At 35.5% G+C, this 23,909-nt stretch overlaps 1 protein-coding gene across 3 annotated transcripts in view; it reads right to left on the reverse strand.

The window, feature by feature from the left end:
- Window positions 1-1,237: 1,237 nt before the first annotated feature.
- Window positions 1,238-23,909, reverse strand: part of PPM1A (protein phosphatase, Mg2+/Mn2+ dependent 1A) — a 41,962-nt gene continuing 19,290 nt past the window's right edge. For all 3 annotated transcript variants that reach the window (XM_028113707.2, XM_088024575.1, XM_088024576.1), the window contains 5 exons: window positions 11,552-12,405; window positions 9,034-9,151; window positions 4,802-4,910; window positions 3,099-3,156; window positions 1,238-2,128 (listed from right to left, as the gene is read on the reverse strand). In XM_028113707.2, the coding sequence (XP_027969508.1) occupies window positions 2,099-2,128; window positions 3,099-3,156; window positions 4,802-4,910; window positions 9,034-9,151; window positions 11,552-12,385 (1,149 nt within the window). In that variant the 5' untranslated portion in view covers window positions 12,386-12,405 and the 3' untranslated portion in view covers window positions 1,238-2,098. The remainder of the gene's footprint in view (window positions 2,129-3,098; window positions 3,157-4,801; window positions 4,911-9,033; window positions 9,152-11,551; window positions 12,406-23,909) is intronic.

Raw genomic sequence — 23,909 nt, forward strand, 5'->3', positions numbered from 1 at the left:
TTCAGTCTACTTTAAATATTAAGGAGCTGGCTTCTTATACTAGGAATTTAGTTTTCAGCGCTAGTAGGTCTAGGACTCTCTACACTAGAAGCGCCGCCATCCGCGGACTGCACGCAGAGGTGCCTGCAAAGCCAGAACAGAACATTGTCATACTTTGTACTCTACCACAGATTTAGACACTGAGCATTTATTTGTAAGTTTGGAATTGGTTCTGTAATTCCAACTGTTATGAATTTCTAAATATAAATAGTACTTGTTTTTCTTCATTCATGCTGGATTGAGTTATAAATTAAATACAATTAAATTACATTGAATTGCCTCACAAATAAGAGGGATAATGGAAAGGTTTTGCTGGTATGTAACTACTTAAATCTGAGACATTTCACATTACTTTGCCCACTACTCCCCTAACTTTACATTAGTTTTAAGGCTATATATACAAATATGTATATTTCCAAGTTAGGGAAAAAAACAAATATAACAAAACTAATTATACTACCTTTTATACACAGAGTTTCGATTTTGTATTCAATGTTGTATTGTAATCTTATACGTTCATAGTTTTACTAGTGGGGAATCTGCCTACTGAATGATTAAATTACACGGCAATAAATACAATATCCAACCTAGACAGACAAAAATACAGAAGGGCACAAAACAGTAGTCTTTTCTGCGTGACAGATTTAAAAACTTACTTTCACATGCTTAATCAGAGGAATTTAAGCCTAAATTAAATTAGGTATTTTTATATCTACAATTCTTTAAGCTTTGAAAGTTATTTTTAAAGGCCAACAGCTAAATATTAGCAACATGCTATATTTCAAATCACAAATACATCTTAACTACTTGGATTCTAAAGACATGGGCCAATTAAGAATCACAGGCAAACACACACTCACACACACACACACGCACACGCACACCCCTACTATAGAGTGTTAGATTGTCAAACTCTGACAATTATTTTAATTAAACAGTAGGCAAATTCAAGCTGATCCACATCTTAATGAAAAATAAGCAGCCAGAAAGAACTCTGTTAAAAAACACATTAAGAAACAACAGACTTAAATCTTGTAGTCTTTCTAATGGAAGGGAAACAGTTCCATCTGTGCCTTGAGTAACAGTATTTCCCAATTAAAAGAGACTAGCATCATTCCCCATGAGAAACTTCTCATTTACAACGGCATGGTGTTTTATAAGGGTGGGGTAAAGGAGGAATTACACATACATGATTAAATTTCTTGTTTGTTAAATCAAGCTTTATTGATAAAATGGAATCAGAATACCTTACTAGGAACGGCAGCAGGCCCAGCCAATCATGATAGCAAAAACGTGGCAGTCTCCTACTATCGGCAGGAAGCTGCTGCTTATCAATTAGTCATTCAACGTAAGGACTTGTAAAAGAGGTGCAAAGAATCAAGGCATTTTAGCCCCAAGATTGATATTCTTATGAATATACTGTATTACCTGCAATACTCCTGGCAACAAGGCAAGGACAACCTAAAAGTTAAATGAAGGGACCAGCTTTATCAACAGTGCCAACCCCACTGCCAAGATAGTTTTCGGTTAACTCCCTGGATGTTCAGCTTTCTAAGATTTTGGAATTATTCTCCATAATTGTGAGCACATTTGAGCGTCTAGCTGGCATGGCTGCTACTCTCCCTGTCCCGACCCCAAGTCCAAGCACAACATGACTTCAAAGGACTATATATCTGTTGCATCACACAACAAGCCAAACATTTTTTGTAACTTTGATAGTGATTTAAAGCAGTTCATAATTAAATATGAGCATTTTGTACAAGGACAATTACACTTTACAAAAAACAAAATCATACAACAAAAATTGCTGGAGTCTGATTTACAACATGAATTATGGTTTGAAATCACGTTTACATTAAAGTCTCAAATTTACAAAAAAAAAAAAAAAAATTCAGTCCTGGGCTAGCTGTTGTACTGCTGAGTTCTCCGGTGTGGCCCACTCTCACCCACGTCAGATGTCCTTCTTTAAAGTTGAGGATGGATGTTTGAAAGGTTCAAGGAAGTTGAGCTGTACTCTCCTTTGGAGGTGAAGGTAAACTCCATAGCTAGATGAGCAGTTTTACCACATGTCATCAGTCGATGTAGAGTCCTTTGTAAAAGGAAACAGAGCAGAACAAGGAACTACATTAAAGCTGAGAGGTGCCAAAAAACATTACTTTCTGGATAATGCAGAAAGGTAAGGTTTTGTAAAGTTGACATCTGGACTACAAGTGCTTTTTAAAGTGTATGTGTGTCTATGTAATATTAGTATTCTATCTGCTCAAAAAATTGTTAACTCTTTGTTTTGTTTTGGAATAAAATATTTGAAATACAATTTTACCATGAGGCTGACCAAATGTATTTCTAAATCAGTGTAATTACTAAAAAATGTTTATTTTCTTCAATTAAAACCCAATTTATCTTCAGAACACTACTTTTATTACATAAGAAGAGATTAAGGCCTCAGATAATATGAGATTTGAGGAGGCTTCACAATGCAATATATATCTCAGAGCTGTGCCCAAATGATTTTAAGTCACCACTTTCCTGTGGTGACTTACTACAACAGAATTCTAACAGGAAATTTAAGTGGAGAATAGGACATTCTAATGTCTTTTTATATAAGTAGAGTTCTCTACTTTAGTATTTAAATGAAGTATATATTTCAGGGTTCTCAGCAAAGGTATTTCCAAACAAAAACTACTTAGTGGAGCTGAGCATTCTGAAGTTCTGTTGCAGCTGCTTATAAAACTCAGAATTCAAAATCCTGAGCAGAGGGATTATTTCCAACTTCAAAAAATCATTTAGTGGAGGCAAATCTTCTGAAGCTGATTGCTTATAGAGACTTAAAAAACCAAGAATAATTCAAAGGGGCTTTCTTCTTTTTCGAGAGAGGTGGCCACTCACCATGATTATGTCCTCAATCACTAGAACTGTGGTGCAGCCAGAGCTCAGAGCAATCAATCAGGGGTGTGTGTAAGAGAGTGGGTGCAGTGAACAGCTCTGCAAAAACAGGTAGGAAGGATATGCATTTACAGCGAAGGGGAAGGGAAAGCAGATGGAGCCAAAATGTTACTTACAGTGTCATCATTTTTGTAAGGATTCAGTCTATTGTAAACGGCTTCAATTACATTCCGCCTAAATTTAAAAAAAATGCAGAAAGTTAATTCTTTAGAGCACAAAACTTTAACAATTCATAGTTAGGCGCTCATTAAAATGTCAAAGATAACCTTATACTCAGACATTATTTTAATTCTATTTCTTACTGTCAATAAGTGATCCTCACTTTAAGGTATTTGAGCCCCTATGTTAAACTAGAGGTGAATTTACTCTAAAATGTTAACATTCCACCAACCCAATTAATAGAAGACTAAAAGTCATGGTACAAAAAAAAAAAATGAGTCTATTTATGGTCTACTTCATTTTGAACTGGCTTATGTGGTTATGAGTCAGCAATGACGATGCCGTTTTAAGATAAAATACTAATATATATCCTGCTTAAGAGTTGAATGTTAGTTTTGAAGTAGAAGTAACTTCAGCATCTGTTGCGGTAAAATAATTTAGATAAATTTTACATTTAAATGTCTGCTTTTTGTAATGCCCCCTTTAAAAAACTCTATTAAAGCTAAAATGTCAAATATGACATTTCCCTGCCAAGTCTAGGACTTTTTAAATAACATTTTGTTAAACAATCTGTAGTGGTATTTATAAGTTATAGCCTCCCCTACTTCCAAAATTGATTTGAAGCAATTTCATAGACAGTCATTTCACAGAAAGTCATATTGGAAGAAAAGGTTTCCAAGCTTCCAATACGAATTTTAACAATTACTATTTAGAGAAATGATTATAAAGAACATGGTTACATTTACAGAACACAGTAGAGAATCAAGGAAATTATCAATATATCTTGTAGGTCCATTATATGGGTATCAGAGGTAAAAATGTTTGAATTATAAAATTTCTTAAAGTCTCCACTTTATAAAGATGTAAGCTTAATATCTGACACAAATTAGTCCAGTTCTATGAACTGAAATGCACACAGAAAAAGGCAAGAAATGCATCCTCCTATCTTCCCTCATTACAAAATCCAACCAACCAGGAATGAACAATCAAAGACACCGGGAAAATCAGAGATAGAAAAAAATGGCCTAGGGGCGCCTGGGTGGCTCACTGGTTGAGCATCTGCCTTCAGCTCAGGTCATGATCCCAGGGTCCTGGGATCGAGCCCCACATCAGGCTTCCTGCTCTGTTCAGCAGGAAGCCTGCTTCTCCCTCTCCCACTCCCCCTGCTTGTGTTCCTGCTCTCGCTGTCTCTCTGTGTCAAATAAATAAAATCTTAAAAAAAAAAAAAAAAAGGCCTAGATGGAGGATGGGAAAGATGCTTGTCCCTGGAGTGCTAAATTATCCAAGGACTGACAAAATCAAATTAAAATAGTAGCAATAAAAATCACAATTAGAATTTTGTAGTGCTACATAATTTAGCTTAAAAAATTATTTCACAAAAAAATATTTCACTATATTAATTTACTTATCCTATAACCCAAGCTTTCACTAAAGACAGCCTTCAGTATAATTAGTTACACATAATGACATTCTGACACCTATTCTAAAACATGCATCATGTATCATTAATAATGAAAACCACTGAATCACAGGCTAAACATTTTGAACATACAGGTAACTGCCTCACTTTAGAAATTAGGTAAATACACATCTGATCAATGAACACCTAACATTTTTATGTGCGGAGATAAATTTTAAGAATATGCAGAATGTAACTTACTTGCTTGCCAATTCACCCCCTGGTGGGAGGCTGGGGATGTTCTCACTTGCTAATGTGCGCATCACATGGACTAAGTCAGGGACGCCTTCCCCCTGCTTCTTTATGATTTCTGGGAATCAGAAGTACTTTTTTTGTAAGTGTTGTCCAAATTTAATTAAAAAAAAAACTGAAACAAAGATAACTTAGGTTTTTAAAGATGGCATTTACCACATCTGAGATTTTCTAAGCTGGTATTAGAAAAAAAAAATCAAGTTGACTTTTGAAAATTTATGACAAAGGGATACACAAAATGACACAAAAAAATGAGATACTTTCTAGATAAACTTCGAAGAATGAAAATAAACAAGACAAAAATGTGAAAAAAATTTCACGTTAAAATCAATATACTTTATGATCAAGGATATGGATATACAAATGAGAATATTCTTAAGATGCCAACTAGTTACTTCTGAGGAGGTCAACTCCTCTCTTTAGACTACAAACATGTTTCTTGAATTTTGCACAGGTTTTTTTTAAAAAATAACCAATCTCAAAATTTGAAAGGGAAAAAACCCTTTAAACATAAGGGCATTTTCTGATTATGAACTCAAATCATTTTTACATGTTTATACTTGCAAAGTGAGACTTAAGTAGCATGTGCAGATTACCACTCACAGCTTAATTTTTGTCTGAAGTATCTTTAAGCAGTAAATAGATATATAATACCATTTCCCCAGTTGGTCATTTGAACAGGGCATATGGAGTGGAAAAAAATATATAAATTTCATGATAAATTTTTACAAAGAAAAAATTTGATAAACCATACAACTGCACTTAAAATTGTTAATTTCAAAACATCCAGTTATTAAATGGGTATAGTGATATGACCTGCAGTGTTGCCATGTAGACGCATACTGTTATTCATACCACAGAATACCAACAATTATATACAACCAACTTAAAGAATTCTCAAACTATCAAGTACAAGAAGTCTTCACTTGGAGTTTTAGCATATTTATTCTAAATGCAAGATCATACCAAAGGTATTTGTAATTTAAAAGTTCAAGTTTTGCTCAATTTTCTGTTTTTAAATGTTTTTAAATGTAAGAAATTCTCTTTGTCATCATTAGGGCAAGAAAACTGTCATTCTAGTTCTCAATTTATAAATACCTTTGAAAATCACAATGCATATAAAGATGTTCCATCCTTCGATCAAGTCTCAAAATATCAATTCCTCATTAAAGCCATATATTAAAAGACAGACATTGCTACCCATATTTCTTTAAATGGCTCAAATTGTCCTTTTGGAATTAAGGCCAAATTTTACCATGTATTCTTTTTTTTTTTTTAAACCAGTCTTAAATCTGAACAAAAAGCAAGGATCTCAGATTTGGTTTGCCAAGTTCCTTTATTGTATAATCTTTAACATCTAGTATTCTACATGGTTCTAATGCTGGAAATCTGCTGTACAAAAATAAAGGGTTTTGATGTTTACCTAAGCTGCACAATTTCACAATCTAAAGCTATAAAACACTTAACATACAGTCTCTGCTAAGCCAATACAATTATTGGATAGATAACTAAATACAATAGAAATGAACACTGATGATAAAGTCAATCAATGATAGTTTCAGGTCTAAAAAACATTACCTTGATTCATCTATATTTGATGTATCTTACATCTCCTTTATTAAAATATATATTAGGGTATTTTAATTGTGAAGAAAATTACAGGAAGACAAATTCTTTAAAAAAATTAATGTAAGGCTTTAAAAACAGTTAGTATCTCCTATTCCACACGGGACAACACATTTAAACTGTCTTACCATTAATACTACACTAGCATTGCTTCTTCTGCTTTTAAAAAGGAAAACAAGATGAATTTTATGAAATATTCCTTTAATTGCTCTTGAACTATACATTAATTAGAATTGTAAAAAGGCTGAATGCTTTTACTAAAGAATATATGTATAGAAGATCTGTTTCCCATACTCACATATAAACACATTCTGCTCTTCCCTACTCCCCTCCACACCAAGTCTGAGGCATCCTATCAGTTATGTCCAAATTAGCAACTTTAAATGGGCAGTCAACAGAAAAGATTTAAAAAGTATATACGTACAAGTACAATCTTAAATTGGCTTAGAAGGACCACAACCTTAAGTGATGTCGTTTAAATTATGAGCTGAGTCTTTTTATCACAACCCTAGACAGTCAAGTATTTAGAAGGGCACAGGTAATGGGAGAGCTGAAAAGCCTTTCCTCTTTCGTATGGTGTGGACAGAAAAGCCGAAAGTATTCAAAGCAAATAAAATGAGGTTTAGTAGATCACAGCAATTTTGAAGACATGTATTTAAACAAAAGAAAGAAAAGAAAGAAAGAAAGAAAGATTCAGTGCCTGTTTTGAAAGCTGAATGCAGTCTTTTTTACTTAGAACAACTTTTGCAATGTAAATAGTTACATTCTATGTTTTAAAATATAGTAGCAACTTTAATTAATGTAATTATTTATTTTCTAGTTGCAGTCTTATCAAACCTACCTCAATAAAGAATATGAAATTTAATTTGTGACATAATAATCTCAAATTGAATGATACAAGTATATTTCAACATATCAAAAATATTGAGTATTGATGTAAACTCTGTTCAGGTGGCAATTCTTCCTTGATAAAAAGCAATATAAAACTTAATATTGTAACATAAAATTATGTACCTAAAGCAATTATTCAGAATTGCACTAAAAACTTAAAGAGTGTACACTAAAAAGCTGTAATTCATTTCTAAAATATGATCCTGTTTCATAGTAAATAAAACTAAAGTACTTATTCTTTAAATCAATAAGAAAACATGTACACCCAAATTACTTTAAAGTGCCAATAAATCACATACCAATTTATCCCAATACATATTCTTACTGTTTCATTTTTCCACTAGCCAGCAGTTTGAACCAATGTGGTATGAGTTTGTAGCATTCTAAATATTTTATTTCAGTGTATTATATAGAAATAACATATCAAAATGATTCATTTAAAATATAAAAATTCCAAGAGCCTTGGGTAATAGTAAGAAAACAAACTCAGTGAACAATAAGTCCAATGAATGAAATACTACATAGTACACACATACTAGATATAGTACTATCGAGTGGGGGGAGCAATAAAAACAAAACAGCAGCTCTAGATGGTACTGAAAATCAAAACCAATCCTGATTCTAATAGTAGACTGATTATAATTGATATCAAACAGTAAAAACGGAGAAAACAAAATTAAAGTGCATATTAATTTTAATAATGCAGGCACAGCAGGATATAATAGTGTGTAGGTCAATGCTTACATGCTATTAGATCTTTAACGTGCAAATTCATGACATTAGGAGCCCAAAATGCATTTTAACGCTATCATAGGCATGTCAAGCTTTTCTGCTTAAAAGAAACTGCATAATCTACATGCTCATTGCATATATGCAGCCAAATGGAATTCTCTGGGGAGACTTAGCATTTAAAGCAATAGCTTCATAAAAGGTTGTTTGTATTTTTTCAGATATTTAAAGGCATTACACTTGAGAGTTACAAACATCTTTCTAATTGTCTCCCAGTAATTTGCAGAATTATGACAAATATACTCCTGAAATTCTCAACTTATTTCTTCCTTTTATTCAGCATTTATATTTCTGCCAAGTAGAAACCTAGTATATCTTCTATTCAGGTCTATGTTGTCTCAGTGAGGAAGTTTATGGCTTAGGCAAGAAGCCTTGAAACAGTTTAAAATAAATTTTTTAAAAAGCTGTGGCACATGAAAGTTGCTAACAACCAAGCTGTGATCTTCAAGTTATTAAAAAAAAATCCTAAAGACCTTAAATTCATATACAGAGCTTTACACAGAAAGATGGTATTCAAATTATCACCATCATAAATAATCTGTTTATAATTAAATAAACCACAAATCAGGCTTTCCTGGCATAAAACTACTCATGCCAGTGAATTCATCAAGAATTTTAAAGCATACAAACACTTTTCAGCCTTTTTAAACAAAAGTATCCTGAACAGAATGTACAGGGTCACACTAGTTATTTCTAATATAACTGTAATAGGACAATCAAAAACATCTGAACAGTTACTACAGAAATGCCCTTTCCCACTTTTGTACACTAAACACTAGATGTCAGAGGCATGTAAAGATCTAAAAGCTAAAATATTTTGATTGTGTTGAGGTTTTTCTTTAATAAAGCTACTTATTTTTTGTTAAATGATCCACCTTCTACTCTGCTTTCCAGGTACTTGTCCAATTCTGCCTCCTTCTTCACTGCTTCTGGTGATACTTTGGGTGCATTTGGAAAACAGATCAGTATCACACTCATGTTGTCTCGACTTCCCTGGGAAGAAAGAAGTTTGAGAAATATTACGCTTTCTTCTTGCTCAGTAAAGCCTTGAAAACTTTCACAGTTATGACTATCTTAATTATACTTCTAGTAAAAAATATATAAATTGTTTTAAAGGAGAAAAAATATGCATATGTGGAGAGGCACCCCCTGCCATACACATACAGTGTATATGGTATACAGTATAACCAACACTCCAAAAGATGTGAGAAGCACTACAGGCTAACCTCCACTGCAACAATCATTTTTTTAAAATGCTATAAAACAAAAATATTTCTCAACATTTACTGGCAGCCTACTTAAGTTGAAGATACCTAACACAAATGTACATACATATATACATACATGCACACACACACATAATCAACAGAAAATTCTAGGGGATTTGACCTATAGTTACATGTATACTCGACAAATTTATATTTAAAATAAATTATAATAAATTTGGGGGCTAACTACTTCATAATAAACAGAAACATGGAATTAGTAAAACACTAAATATATAAAATTTATAAACCAGTTTTTTAACTTTCATAATTTAAAAAAATGGCTTAACTTTTAGGAAGTACATTCATTTTTAAAGATAACTAGGTATTCAAAATGCTATAATTAAAATACCTGAATCAATGTTAGCCTCCTCATATTCCCCTCCCTATTAGGAACTGGAGTTAACTTTTACATTTTAAATATTTGATTCCTCAATATGGGAAAACTGACCTCATACCATTAGTTTAAGCAAACCAAAGAATTTAATATTAAAAAGAATCTTGGAGAAAAACAGTATAAAATGTGGCAAATGACAGGGTACTGAATAATTTTTAAAATGGAGAACGCAGACAAGATATTAGCTGAGTCATAATTTACCAGTATCTGAATGTGACAATTCTCTCCAAGAAAACAGCTTTTAATCTAGCCAACAACTATTTAATTCTCAAGAGCTATAGAATAAGACCAAATAGATACTACTTTTATGCATACTAAAAGGGACAAAGAGCACATGCGTCACTGTTCGGCTCTCCTCAAATTCAGAAATCAAGAGTGTGAACTATTAAGTTGTTGCTCTACTGTTTTTTTTTTTTTTTTAAACCTATGGGGCGCCTGGGTGGCTCAGTTGGTTAAGCAATTGCCTTCAGCTCAGGTCATGATCCCGGAGTCCTGGGATTGAGTCCCACAACGGGCTCCCTGCTCAGAGGGGAGTGTGCTTCTCCCTCTGACCCTCCTCCTTCTCGTGCTCTCTCTCTCTCATTCTCTCTCTCTCAAATAAATAAATAAAATCTTTAAAAAAAAAAAAACCTATGTGCTGGATGTTACATAAACTTGATTTGTGTTGGATGTGACATAAACCTGATTTCTAAGTATGATCAGATTTTAATTAAGATTTTAAGTAGAGCTGGCAGTATGCTTATAAAACTACAAAGAACATTAAGATGACTTTGTATTTCTGCACGTTAAAAGAAAATCAAATATGTAGTCTCAGAAGAGTTTTATAAAATCAACATTTGTTAGAGAAAAAGAAAAAAATCAAAGAATTAATGAACATTACAGACAAAAAATTTAATTCATCAGTAGTCCCATGAGGTAGCTACTACTATCTCCACTCAGTAGCTGAGAGAGGTCAAACAATTTGTCCGAGACTGTAAAAGTGACCCAGGTAAGCCTGACTGAAGGCCTGCCTCTTCAGTCGGCTTCCTCTTGGCTTCAGCTTCTTCATCTGTAAAATAAAGGGGCTGAGCTGGCTCATCTACATACATGAACACTTTTGATCATCCCAACAACCCCATGAGATAGGGTGATAATATCTCTTACCTTTTTTACAGTTAAAGAAACTGATTTTCCAGACAGCTTAAATAGCTTACCTGAAGTCATACTCAGTCTCATACCACGTTCTTCTGATGCCATGTTCAAGGCTATTTTTATTACATCATACCAAGTGATCACTAAATTCTCTTTGTTGGTGCTACATATTCATTAGACTATAGTCTCACAGTACTTCCATAATTGTATGGAGATATCACATGATAAAAATAAAATATTAAAATTCTAAAATGCTTGTCATTTATTAGACACAAAGGCCTAACCCTCCCCCATGCCTTTCCTTTTAAGACATGCACCCTGATAGTCTTTTTGCCTTTGATAATCTTCCACAATATTAAAAAGCTGAGGTAGTCATGGTTACTAAAAGACCATTTATATTATAATTCTTGCATATTTGGTAATTGGGTAATTTATTTCTAAAAAATGTTCCTGAATTTTCACTATTGGTAAAGAGTATCCTGCAGTTTTGTGCCAAGAACTTATTTCTTGAGAACTACAGTTTCTAAAATGATTAAATACTAGAGTAATAGTTAAGACGACATACAACCATTTTTATCTTTTAAAAGAAAGTCTAACTACCTTATACAAACAGGTGTCGACTACTTCATTGCAAACTTTCTCAAGGTCATCAGTGACTTCAAGTCTGGATCTTACAAAATCACAGAGCTCTTCATTTCCCATAACATCCCAAATACCATCACATGCAAGGATAATGAACTGATCATCTTCTTCAGATCTTTCAATATCATGGACTTCAGGCTCTGGTGAGACAAGCTGCTCTGTAGGACCTTTTCCATGGACACATTTGTAATCAAAGTCCCCAAGGGCCCTCGATACAGCCAGAGAGCCATTCACACGCTGAATCATTACAGAACCACCTGCATTCTGAATTCGTTCTTTTTCCAGCGGATTACTTGGTTTGTGATCTTGTGTGAAGAAGTGAACTTTCCTGTTTCTACAAAGTAAACCTCTCGAGTCTCCACAGTTAATGAAATAAGTATGTTGAGGAGAAATTAAGACACCCACAGCTGTTGACCCACTTCTATCTGCACCATGTTTCTTCTCTGACATAACTCTCATGTGTTCATCAATCTCCAGAAAACCTGTTCTGATTCCATTCTTTACATTTTCCACAGAAGGTGCTCCTGCAGACCCTTTAAAATCCTGGTTATTGGTGATGTGATCTAACAAATGCTCACAGCAGTATTTGGCAACCTGAGAACCAGCATGCCCGTCATACACAGCAAAGAATGACCATGTTTCAAGTCCACTTGGCAAACCGATCACAGCCGTATGTGCATCCTCCATTTCAACTCGCCAACCTTGCATGCTGCTTAGCCCATATCGCAACCCATTACCCTGCCCCTGGGCATTATGTTTTTCCATCTTTGGCTTGTCTAAAAATGCTCCCATTATGTCTTGATATTCTAGGTCTGCAAAGGAAGAGAAACAGGAAAGTTAATAACTATCTTATACACAAAATACATGTCCAACAACCTTTTTAAGAGTGAAGAAAATATAAAGAAAGCTTTAAATAAGAAATCACAACTTTATAAGCAGACACTCATTGTGTTGCAGACCTGGAACCTAGAGATTAACAAGAAAGAATTGGGGGGGAGGCTGATCAGGCACAGCTTAGAATGGATAACAGGCAGAGAGACCTAAAGTATCAGGATAAAAGTAGCTGACCTGACACTGCCCCCCCAGGCACAACCACCTGAGGTAGAAAGGAGACTGGCAGTGGTCATCAGCTTACATGAACCAGGCCAAGTGTTTAAGGATGCAATGAATATGTGCATCTCTTAGGGAATCTCAGACCTAAATTGTATGTGTATGTTAATCAAGAAAAAGCCAAATGAATTCACAACATACCAAAAGCCTACTAATTCAAACATCTTGGTTGAACATTTAGGATTTTCCAGTTTTATTCTGAACTACCTATAGTGTTATTCCTACTACATGAACACTCTGAAAAAGTAAAAAAATTATCTACTCACAAAGATCCGAATTTGCATACTCATTCCTTTAAACCTTTGCTCATGTCAGTCCCCTTAACTGGAATCCCTTTGCCCCTCCTCCCTACTTATAGAAAAATGTATATCCATCTTTTAAAGTCTAGTTCAAATTCTACTTTTTCCATAGGTTTTTCAGTCTCTGACAAAGCCATTAAGTTATTAAATTATCATACAGAGTACAACCTCAACGGTCAAGTTGCAAAGCAATTATACATACATACAACAAAGCTTGTTATATATAACAAAATCAACCTATTGTGGTCTACTGATGTTCTGTTAATTTAGCAGTAATAACATGTATCATTATTATTATACTCTATGACCATTAGGTATAAACAGTAAAGGAGATTAGAGGGTCTAGGTAAAGCCATGTGGACAAGGATTAGCTAATCTAATCCTTTCCCAATAATCAAAAGCTAAAAACTGGTCTGAAATGGGCCCACACAACCCAGGGGCAAAGTTGGTTAGAATTTAGGTTGACCTTTACTTGAGTAATATAGCCTAGGAATGTAGAGACGTGGGGTCCAAGTCATCAAATTAAGTCACAACTGAACTCAAACCAATCCAAAAGAAGGCTAGGATTAAATTTAATGGAGGTAAAATGGGGAGGCAAAATAGGGGGTAGGTAAAAGTACCTAGGTAAATCAGGATGCAGTTATGAGACTAAGGGATTGATGATGCTAGTGATTCTAAGCTTTGAGAAGTTGGGAGAAAAAAGTTTAAGAAAAACTCCTTAGGAAGGTCCCAGTGTCCCAATAACCTTTTCCCCCTTCTTCTCCTACCGGGACCAAACTAATATACGAGAGAGAAGTCTGGCTGATTGGTGTGATAAAACAATCTCCTGCTTACTCTTCTGTCCCTTATGACAATTCTACTAATGAAGGTAAATAATGAAAACTAGCCATCATTATTCCTTATGGTAGTATTCATCAGATTACCAGATACCAAGTTGATATACATTATTATAACAAGGGTGCGTTGATTAGACAAAGGAATAACATAATGATACCTTAATAGCAGACTATATTTAAAAATAATTCTAAATCATTCATTCTCAACAACCCTCTAAAGTCAGTAATAATATCTTCAATTTATAGATGTATCTCAGTGAAACTAAAGAACTTGGCCAAAGTTACTCAACTGATAAGTTTAGAGGAATCAGGACTCTAATTCAAGCCTGTCTGAATCTAAAACACCATTTACCACTACGGCAATGGTCTTGATCATGGATATATAAAAGAATTATTTGTGGACTTTTTGAAAAATTACAATTAACAAATCAGAATTTCCAGGGTAGGGTTGGAACCTAGACATTTGTGTATCTGTAAAAAAGATTAGATGAGATGCCTAGATAGGTACATCTCTTTTTTTTCTTTAAATTTTTTTAATATTATGTTAATCACCATACAGTACATCATTAGTTTTTGATGTAGTGTTCCATGATTCATTGTTTGTGCATAACACCCAGTGCTCCACGCAGAACGTGCCCTCTTTAATACCCATCACCAGGCTAACCCATCCCCCCCCACCCCCCTCCCCTCTAGGACCCTCAGTTTGTTTCTCAGAGTCCGTCATCTCTCATGGTTCGTCCCCCCCCAGTTCTATTTTTTTATTTTTTATTTTTTTAAGATAATGTTTACCTTTTTTTTTTTAAAGATTCATTTATTTATTTTGAGAGAGTGAGAATGAGAGAGAGAGAGAGAGCACATGAGAGGGGGGAGGGTTAGAGGGAGAAGCAGGCCCCTCGCCGAGCAGGGAGCCCGATGCGGGACTCGATCCTGGGACCCCAGGATCATGACCTGAGCCGAAGGCAGTTGCTTAACCAATTGAGCCACCCAGGCGCGCCCCCCTTTCCAGTTTTAGATAGGTACATCTAGATGGCTAGATGATGACTGAGCCATCGTGAAGTCATCTGCTGAAGGTCAACAGCAATTTGCCTTATCTCTGTACCTCAATTCCTTTAGCTAGACTAAACGGGAGGAGAAAGATACAGTTAAGATGCTTGATAATCTAGCATTCCTCGTCTGTACAATGAACATATTTATACTTACCTCTGAATGTTGCTTCAAGGTTAAACGAGGTAGGCAAAAATAAGGCACTCAGTCAACTATTTAATTATTATTACATTCCTACATAAACAGTCACACTAGATTCAGATAGTACCTAACAGGGAACTTACTCTCTTTTGCAGAAAAGTCCAGTAGCTATTTTCCAGATATACATATAAAACTACCAAATAATTCTTTGAAGACAAACAGCATAAAATTTCTAAAAACAAAACCCAAACTTTTGAAAAATATATATTAGAAATGTAAAAAATGTAACAAACCAAGTCAACCATCTGATAAAAATTTAGGTCCAGCCCATAGCAAGTATAAAAATATACATCAAGGACAAACTGGTAGTTTTGTGGTTGGACTTTCACATAGTGAAAACAGACAATTCAGAAATCTTACCTCCTGGGATTCTGAGTAATTTGTAGAATCCTAGTGAAGCAGCCAACAATAGCTACATAAATACAGCAGATGGTTATGTAAATATAATACTTACCAGAAATTACTTACTTATAAATACTATGTTTACATAAGTCATCTTCCAGAAGTGGACTACTAATTATGTAGTCAAATTATTAAATTGGCATCTATCTATAAACAGTAAATCCCAAGGGGTTCAATTTGCCCATGAAAGCTTAAGCTAGTTTCTGAAAGAAATTCTAGTTCTTGCCTCGTCTTAGATCTACTCTGAGCACATGCCGGATGGATCTCACCACAACACTAGCTTATCGGTTGATCTGAACTTTTCAGAACAAAGTACTATGACAATCACAAGACTGAACTCATCTTTGATATAATCTGAAATTTTGGTGAACACTTTCTGTCTTTGAAAACCAAACTAACTCCTAAACTGAAAAATTCTAAGGCTGGCCCAGGAAGTCATTCATTAAAGTTCAGCCATTGGCTTTTATTAAGCAAAACTGATCTCATAGTCATAGCAGAAAAGTCTTATACCTTGTTATTTGGTTTAATCTGCTTATAAATCACCCCCCCAATAAAAGCTCTATATATTCAACTGATAAGATCCTTAAGCAACATATTAGCCCAGAAACAAGAATTAGTCAAAAAATTGAGGAGTAAAACCATTTAAGGTTTTTTTTCTGTTTACCTATGGGGACACAGGCTAATACAGAACCCCTCCAGCCTCCATTAAACAGAGGACAAAATAGACATGTAAACGATGTGGAGAGGGGCGCCTGGGTGGCTCAGTCGTTAAGTGTCTGCCTTCGGCTCAGGTCATGGTCCCAGGGTCCTGGGATGGAGCCCCGCATCGGGCTCCCTGCTCTGCGGGAGGCCTACTTCTCCCTCTGCCACTCCCACTGCCTGTGTTCCTGCTATCACTAACTCTGTCAAATAAATAAATAAAATCTTAAAAAAAAAAAAAAAACCAGGGGCGCCTGGGTGGCTCAGTTGGTTAGGCAACTGCCTTCGGGTCGGGTCGTGGTCTCAGGGTCTTGAGATCGAGCCCCGCATCAGGCTCCCTGCTCGGCGGGAAGCCTGCTTCTCCCTTTCCCACTCCCCCTGCTTGTGTTCCCTCTCTCGCTGTCTTGTGTCAAATAAATAAATCAAATCAAAAAAAAAAAAAAAAAACCAATGTGGAGAAAATATATTTTAAAGATTGGGAGGAATCCAGAGAGGGGAAAAACCATATACAAGAGCGCCTAGGAGCTCCTTGGGGAAGAGGGAAAAAATGGAACACTAACTAGCAGCATAGGTAGCAGTGTAAACAACATGGCAAAATTCAAGTCATTTGCAGTGGGATGTGGGATGTAAACTCTTTACTGCTACCAAATGTTTAGCATATTCTACATTGCCCACTAATGCTTATATGTGAATAGACTTTGTCAAACATGAAGACAAATGCTCAGCTGGTCCCTGAAATGCACATTAATTGAATGACAGGATTTAAGTAATATATTGCAGAGTGGGGGTTCAGTGGAAAAACACAGACTCCTTGTGGCTGTCTCTGCAAAGGATAATTTAGGGTACACAATCTACTTTTAACTTCCCAAGCTATGAGACATGGTAATTCATAAATTATATTTTATAATCCAAGGCAGCCACGTCAAAGTTATCTATGGTAATGACAAATAAATGCATGAACAAAACTTTATACCAATTTGAGAAAAAAAGGCTAAATTTTTCTCTCATTGGAGTCTGAAATTTCTCATCGACCCTTACTTTAAAAAATGATTACACAGGGGTGCCGGGGTGGCGCAGAGAGTTAAGCATCTGACTCTTGATTTCAGCTCAAGTCATGAGCTCAGGGTCGTGACATCAAGCCCTGCTTTGTGCTCCATGCTAGGCATGGAGCCTGCCTAAGATGCTCTCTCTCCCTCTCCCCCTGCCCTCATCTCTCTCTTAAAAAAAGGATTACACATATTTATATTTACAACTTTGATTTTGACTAACTTAACTCATCAGAGCCAAAATGTAGAAATGATCTGTCTAAACCTATTTTATAAACGAGAGGGCACACAGAAACAGAATGATTTGCTGAAGGTCACAAAGCTAGTTCAACAGTAAAAGCTGAGAATAGGTATAGTACGTTTCTGGAATTTTACTGCAATTCTACACATCCCGTCCTGTGTACTTGCAAATGAAGTTAATGGAAGTCTAAAAACAGGCTTTTTAAAGACAACACACAGGCGCCTGGGTGGCTCAGTCGTTAAGCCTCTGCCTTCGGCTCAGGTCGTGATCCCAGGGTCCTGGGATCGAGTCCCACATCGGGCTCCCTGCTCAGCGGGATGCCTGCTTCTCCCTCTCTCACTCCCCCTGCTTGTGTTCCTGCTCTCACTATCTCTCTGTCAAATAAATAAATAAAATCTTTAAAAAAAATAAAAAATAAAAAAAAATGACAACACACAAGGCAGGTAAGTAGGGAAGACTGTCACAGAACAAAGCTGAAACTTCCTTAAGTGCCATTTCTTCCTCTGCCTACTCTAACTTCTTTTCTAAACTTCTATACTGCCAAAGATAAAGGACAAAAAAGAAGGTAAAGAGAAAAGGAAAAAAAGCAAGATCTAAACTTTTTTTGTCTAGGACTGAGAGAAAACCAGAGTGAACAATTTCTGGCAAAGCTAATCTCAAATACTCAGGCTAAATAAAATGTAAAAATGAGCAAAGAAAAATAAGAGGATATATTTTTAAAGGTTCGGAAGTTATGGCGGGGGGGGAGGGTGAGGGTGAGGGGAGCACAAACCTCAATATTCATTATCTCCAAACTAGAAATGACTCATCAAGATAAGAGATATGAGATCATGAGATGGAACTACAGGCTGTCAATTAAAAAAGGGGGGGCACTCTGAAAGTAGGTACATGGAAATGAAAAACAATTACTGAACTAAAAATTTCAATAGAGACAATGAATAGCCAATTAGATACCACAGAAAAAAACCAAACCAATAAATGAGATCACCTCAAGAAATTCTTTTAGAACTCAGGTCTTTCTTCATCTTCATTCCAAACGTACAAACCCACTCACATCTGTACCCATCCTATCCTCATACCTTTCTGTGATAAAAGAGGACTCTCTGTGCTCTCACTTAACATAAATCCCTCTACTAGAGCTTTGAAGCCCATGCTCGTACACAACTTACATGTCTTCTCCGGAACCTTACAGTATTGTCCTCTTCTTCTTTTTACCCAACCTCTCCTTGTCAATTGGAGTACAACTTCTAAAGACACTCAGATGTTGACCATTACTGCCTTTCCCTTCTCTTTGCAGTTCAGCTTCTTAAAAACAAGTGTTGATGCTCCACACTGTTGCCTGGCCATCCCACCAAAATAAGCTCCTCTAAGTTGCTTAATCCAGTGGACATTTTTAGTCCTCATTTCACTGACTGTTTACAACAGCATTCGACACTCCCTCTTCCAACTTCCCACTGGCTTTTCAAGATGCTACACACTCTCAGCTTTCCTTCTGCCGCAGGCTTTTCCGTCCTTGTTCCCTTTGCAGATCCATCATCATCTTCCAAGCCATTAAATACCGACATTCAAGGCTTAGACCCAGCCCTCTTCTCACTTTATCCTGGCTTCCAACTATTATTCATGTGTATGGGGGAAAGGGAACCAGATGATATATTTTAAGATACAAAAGGACTCAAAGTATACACTCATACTTTTTTAATGAGAAATCCAGCCAAGCAAACATCTACTCACTGTGTTTTAAAACTAAGTTCATCTCTGACTTGTCATTAGTTTAACTCTTAAATAACCTGCTTCTTAAAAATCATCTAAAAAACAAAATCCCATATATAAAGTAAAAAGAAGCTGGGAAATTGCCCACTCATCCAATTTAATACTAAAGAGAAACCCCTTTTATGTCTATAAATGGAAATACCTTTCATAAGATTAAACTTAAAAGTTATAGATGTATCCAATATGTGACTCTGGACAAATCCTTTAGCTTAATTTCTAACTCTCTTCATTGATAAATAAACAACCTTGATTAACAATTTTCAGAATAATTACCTTGTTCTGAGAAATGTAGAAGAAGCCTAAAATTCTAGGAATACCTAGGTAAATGGCATTAGTAAATAATATTTCAGTCTAAAATCATGCCAATAAAATTCTCAATACCAAGATAATGAGATAAAATTATTTTACAACAGAAAAATCAACTTGTAGAGAATGAAAAAACAAAAAACCAGCTACCAACTAGGACTACAAGCTGTTAGACTGAATTTGATCTTCACATATATTGTTAGCCCCTGTCCCTGAACTTGCATTCTCCAGTACTCCTATTACTCCTTATGGACCACATGGCATCTGAGTTTGCATCATTTGATAAAGAGGACAATACCTGTGATGATAACAGCATACAATCCACGAGGATTTACTCTAATCTTATTTTTCTTGAAGTGGCCACTTCATCTCAAAGGAGCAAAACAAATGATACCTGTAAAAGGCTGAATAATACGTACCAGGTCCAAATCCTATAAATGTTACCTTATTTGGAAAGAGTCTTTGCAGGCGTGATTAGTTAAAAAAATTTGCAATGGGGGGATTATTCTGAATTATACTGGGGCCCCTAAATGTAATCACAAGTGTCCCTGAAAGAGAGGCAGAGGAAGAACTGTCACAGAGAAGTGAAGATAGAGATACGAAGATGCTAGCCCTTGAGGATTACAGTGATATACGGCTACAATCCAAGGAATGCTGCATTCTTCCTAAAGCCTCCAGAGTGAACACATTCCTGCCAATACCTTGACTTCGGCCCAGGGAAACTAATTTTGGACTTGTGCCCTCTAGAATGGTAAAAGAATAAATGTGTACGACAAATAAGAACCTGGAGTATAAAAAGTATTAATAGAGCTAAGAAAAGAAATTTAAGAGATAAAAATTATTGTAATGTTTTAAATGGCATGAAAAACAATAATGAGGGCGCCTGGGTGGTTCAGTCGGTTAAGTGTCTACCTTCGGGTCAGGTCATGATCCAGGGTCCTGGGATCGAGCCCTGCATGGGGCTCCCTGCTCTGTGGGAAGCCTGCTTCTCCCTCTCCCACTCCCCCTGCTTGTATTCCCTCTCTTGCTGTCAGATAAATAAATAAAATCTTTAAAAAAATAAAAAAGAAAACAATAATGAGCAAAGAACCTACAGAAAACAATCTGCAAGGCATAAAACTTAAAATAAGAGAAAAATAAGAGAAAAATCATCCTGTATGCAGGTAAGAATAAAGAGATAAAAGTAAGTAGATTAAAGACACAAACAATGCAGATCCAACAATTTAATTAGTATACCGTAAAAAGAAAATCAAATAATGGAGAAGAAATAAAACTTCAAAGAAATTAATCACAAACTGAGGGAAAATTTGAACTAATGACTGAAAGTGTTCAAGCAGTAATTTTAGTAGAAAATGATCAATACCAAAGTATACTTTGATAATAAATTTCAAGAATACAAGAATTTAGAAAAATGAACATGCCAAAAAAGAAAAAAGAAAAAAATCAGGCTGGTCTCAACTTCTTTGTCACATGATATGCAATAATGAAGTAATGCCTATAAATGTTGAGGGTAAAGAGGGATATTCCCAGAATTCTATACCCAGCAAAGTTGGCATTTATACATGAAGGTAACAGAAAAGGTATCATCAACTATGCCAACACTAAAAAAGTACCATCCAGGGGCGCCTGGGTGGCTCAGTCAGTTAAGCGGCCAACTCTTGACTTTGGTTCAGGTCATGATCCTGGGGTCCTGGGATAGAGCCCCACATCATGCTCCACGTGCCGCTGAGGAGTCTAACTGTGGATTCTCTCTCCTTCTCCCTCTGCCCCTCCCCATGCTCAAGCTCTCTCTCTCTCTAATAAATAAATCTTTAAAAAAAAAAAGTATTCATGGAAAACCTATTTAAAGAAAGATTAATGCCAAGAGATTAATTAAAACCAGAAATTCAATAAATGGAGATGTCATAGTATGCAGGACTTTGGGGTTGGCAAAATACACTAAGCAAATACAGTTGTCCCTTGAAAAACATGGGTTTGATCCACTTATGGACCTGTGCATGGATTCTTTTTTTTTTAGTAAATACAGTACAGTACTATAAATGTATTTATCTTCCTTATGATTTTAACATTTTTTCTCTAGCTTATTTTAAGAATACAATATACAATACATATAACATGCAAAATAGATACTAATCAACTTTATGTTATCAGTAAGGTTTCCAATCAACAGTAGGCTATCAGTAGTTAAGCTTTGGGGAAGACAGAAGTTATATGTGAATTTTTGACCATGTGGAGAATTGGTGCCCTTAGGGAAGGGGAACCTGCTTCTCCTGCAACAACCTCCATGTTGTTCAAGAGTCACCTGTGTAAAAGAAGTCAAGGGTTGCGATTTTACTTTCAGAGAAAGAAAAGCATAAGGAATAAGTCAACAAATACAACAACTGTCTTTTTTTAATTGATGAGAGTATACTCTAAAATTATAACCTATGAATTTTACAGGCTAAATATTTTTATGCCAGATAATTCATAACAATCCTTCAAAAATACTGTATGCTGAAATTAAGACTATACTTTCTGTTCAAATATGCTTAAAATGGTAATTAAAAATCAAGCATTTGGACGCCTGGGTGGCTCAGTTGGTTAAGCGACTGCCTTCGGCTCAGGTCATGATCCTGGAGTCCCGGGATCAAGTCCCACATCGGGCTCTCTGCTCAGCGGGGAGTTTGCTTCTCCCTCTGACCCTCTTCCCTCTCGTACTCTCTATCTCTCATTCTCTCTCTCTCAAATAAGTAAATAAAATCCTTAAAAAAAAATCAAGCATTTATTTGATTGTATATTAGAAAAGCTGTAAAGTTTCCTAACACACTCCCACCCACCCTACTCCAGGAACCTTCGCCCCCCCCCACCAAAAAAAGAAAACAAATGACAGACCATATTATCTGACTTTAATACAGTAACAGTAGATGTTGGTAAAAATAAAGAAAGAAGAAAACTTTAAACACCTAGAAATTGCTTTAAAGGCATGCTTCTAATCAACCTTGTAGTGAGTTTGTATATTTTTATAATTACAGAATATTTAGAAACAATAATGGTAAGTAAAACCTTATATCAAATTTTATGAGATGTGACCAAACCTTACTCAGGAAAACTCACACTTTCTTAGTAAAAAAGTGAAAATCAGTACACTAAATCTCAACTCAAAAAGTAAAAAGAACAACCACATGCATACACACAGACCTAAGGAAAGAAATATATTAAGGAATGTATATTAAGAAAAATTAAGGTGGGGCGCCTGGGTGGCTCAGTCGTTAAGTGTCTGCCTTCGGCTCAGGTCATGATCCCAGGGTCCTGGGATGGAGTCCCCCATCAGGCTCCCTGCTCAGTGGGAAGCCTGCTTCTCCCTCTCCCGCTCCCCCTACTTGTGTTCCCTCTCTCGCTGTGTCTCTCTCTGTCAAATAAATAAATAAAATCTAAAAGAAAAAAAAGAGAAAAATTAAGGTAAACATGATGTCATGAGAGAAAAATGAGTAAAATAGGTAAACCACTAGTCTGAGAAAAACTATCATTCAAAATTAGAAATCAAATAAGCATATAGCTTGCTTCTGAGATAGGTGTTCGTTTTGTTTTATAAAACACATTGTACAACTCTTTGCTAATAAATTTGAAAATATGGAGGAAACAGACAATGTTCTTGAAAAACAAATTACCAAATTTTTTTCAGGCAGTGATGAAATAGAGACCAGTAACTCTGGAACAAAATGAGAAAGTTATCAAAGAACTAACCCTCAAAAGAACTCTAGGGCTCATGAAAAAATTAAAAGAAGCAGAAGAACCATTCCAGGTTAAAGAAGACCAAGGAGATATCACAATACAGTGTAATGCACAATTGTGCATGGGTTTATATATATTTGTGTGTGCAAAAAGAGTATGTATGCATACATACACAAAGGGAAGAAAGAAAATTTATAAAACAAATGTGGGAAAAAATTAGTCATTCAGATAATATGAAAGTTCACCGTACCTTTTTTCTTCAGATTTTCTGTAAGTTTAAACTGTTTCCAAAATAAAGTTATTAAAAACGAGTGTATCAGACAAGCCTTATAAAACATAATACCAAAATAAATTACCTACAGAAGAAAAAAGCTTCCCACTTCATTTAACCTACCATAATCCTGATTAAAAACTGGCAAAGACAGTACCAAAAAATAAAACTATAATCCGAACATATTAATACAGATGCAAAAAACCCTCAGTATAAGCAGATCACCAACTAGAGCTCATCTTAACAATTTAATGACAAGTCAACATTCAGCAACCTATTAATATGCCATCTTTTTAAAAAAAGTCCAAAGGGGGGCAACCCAGGTGACTCAGTCGGTTGGTTAAGTGTCTACCTTCAGCTCAGGTTGTGATCCCTGGAGT

The sequence above is a fragment of the Eumetopias jubatus genome, unplaced genomic scaffold (assembly GCF_037043125.1).
Source record: "Eumetopias jubatus isolate StellerSeaLion01/CBP00866 unplaced genomic scaffold, mEumJub1_p1.0 scaffold_7, whole genome shotgun sequence".
In the NCBI taxonomy this organism is placed as follows: domain Eukaryota; kingdom Metazoa; phylum Chordata; class Mammalia; order Carnivora; family Otariidae; genus Eumetopias; species Eumetopias jubatus.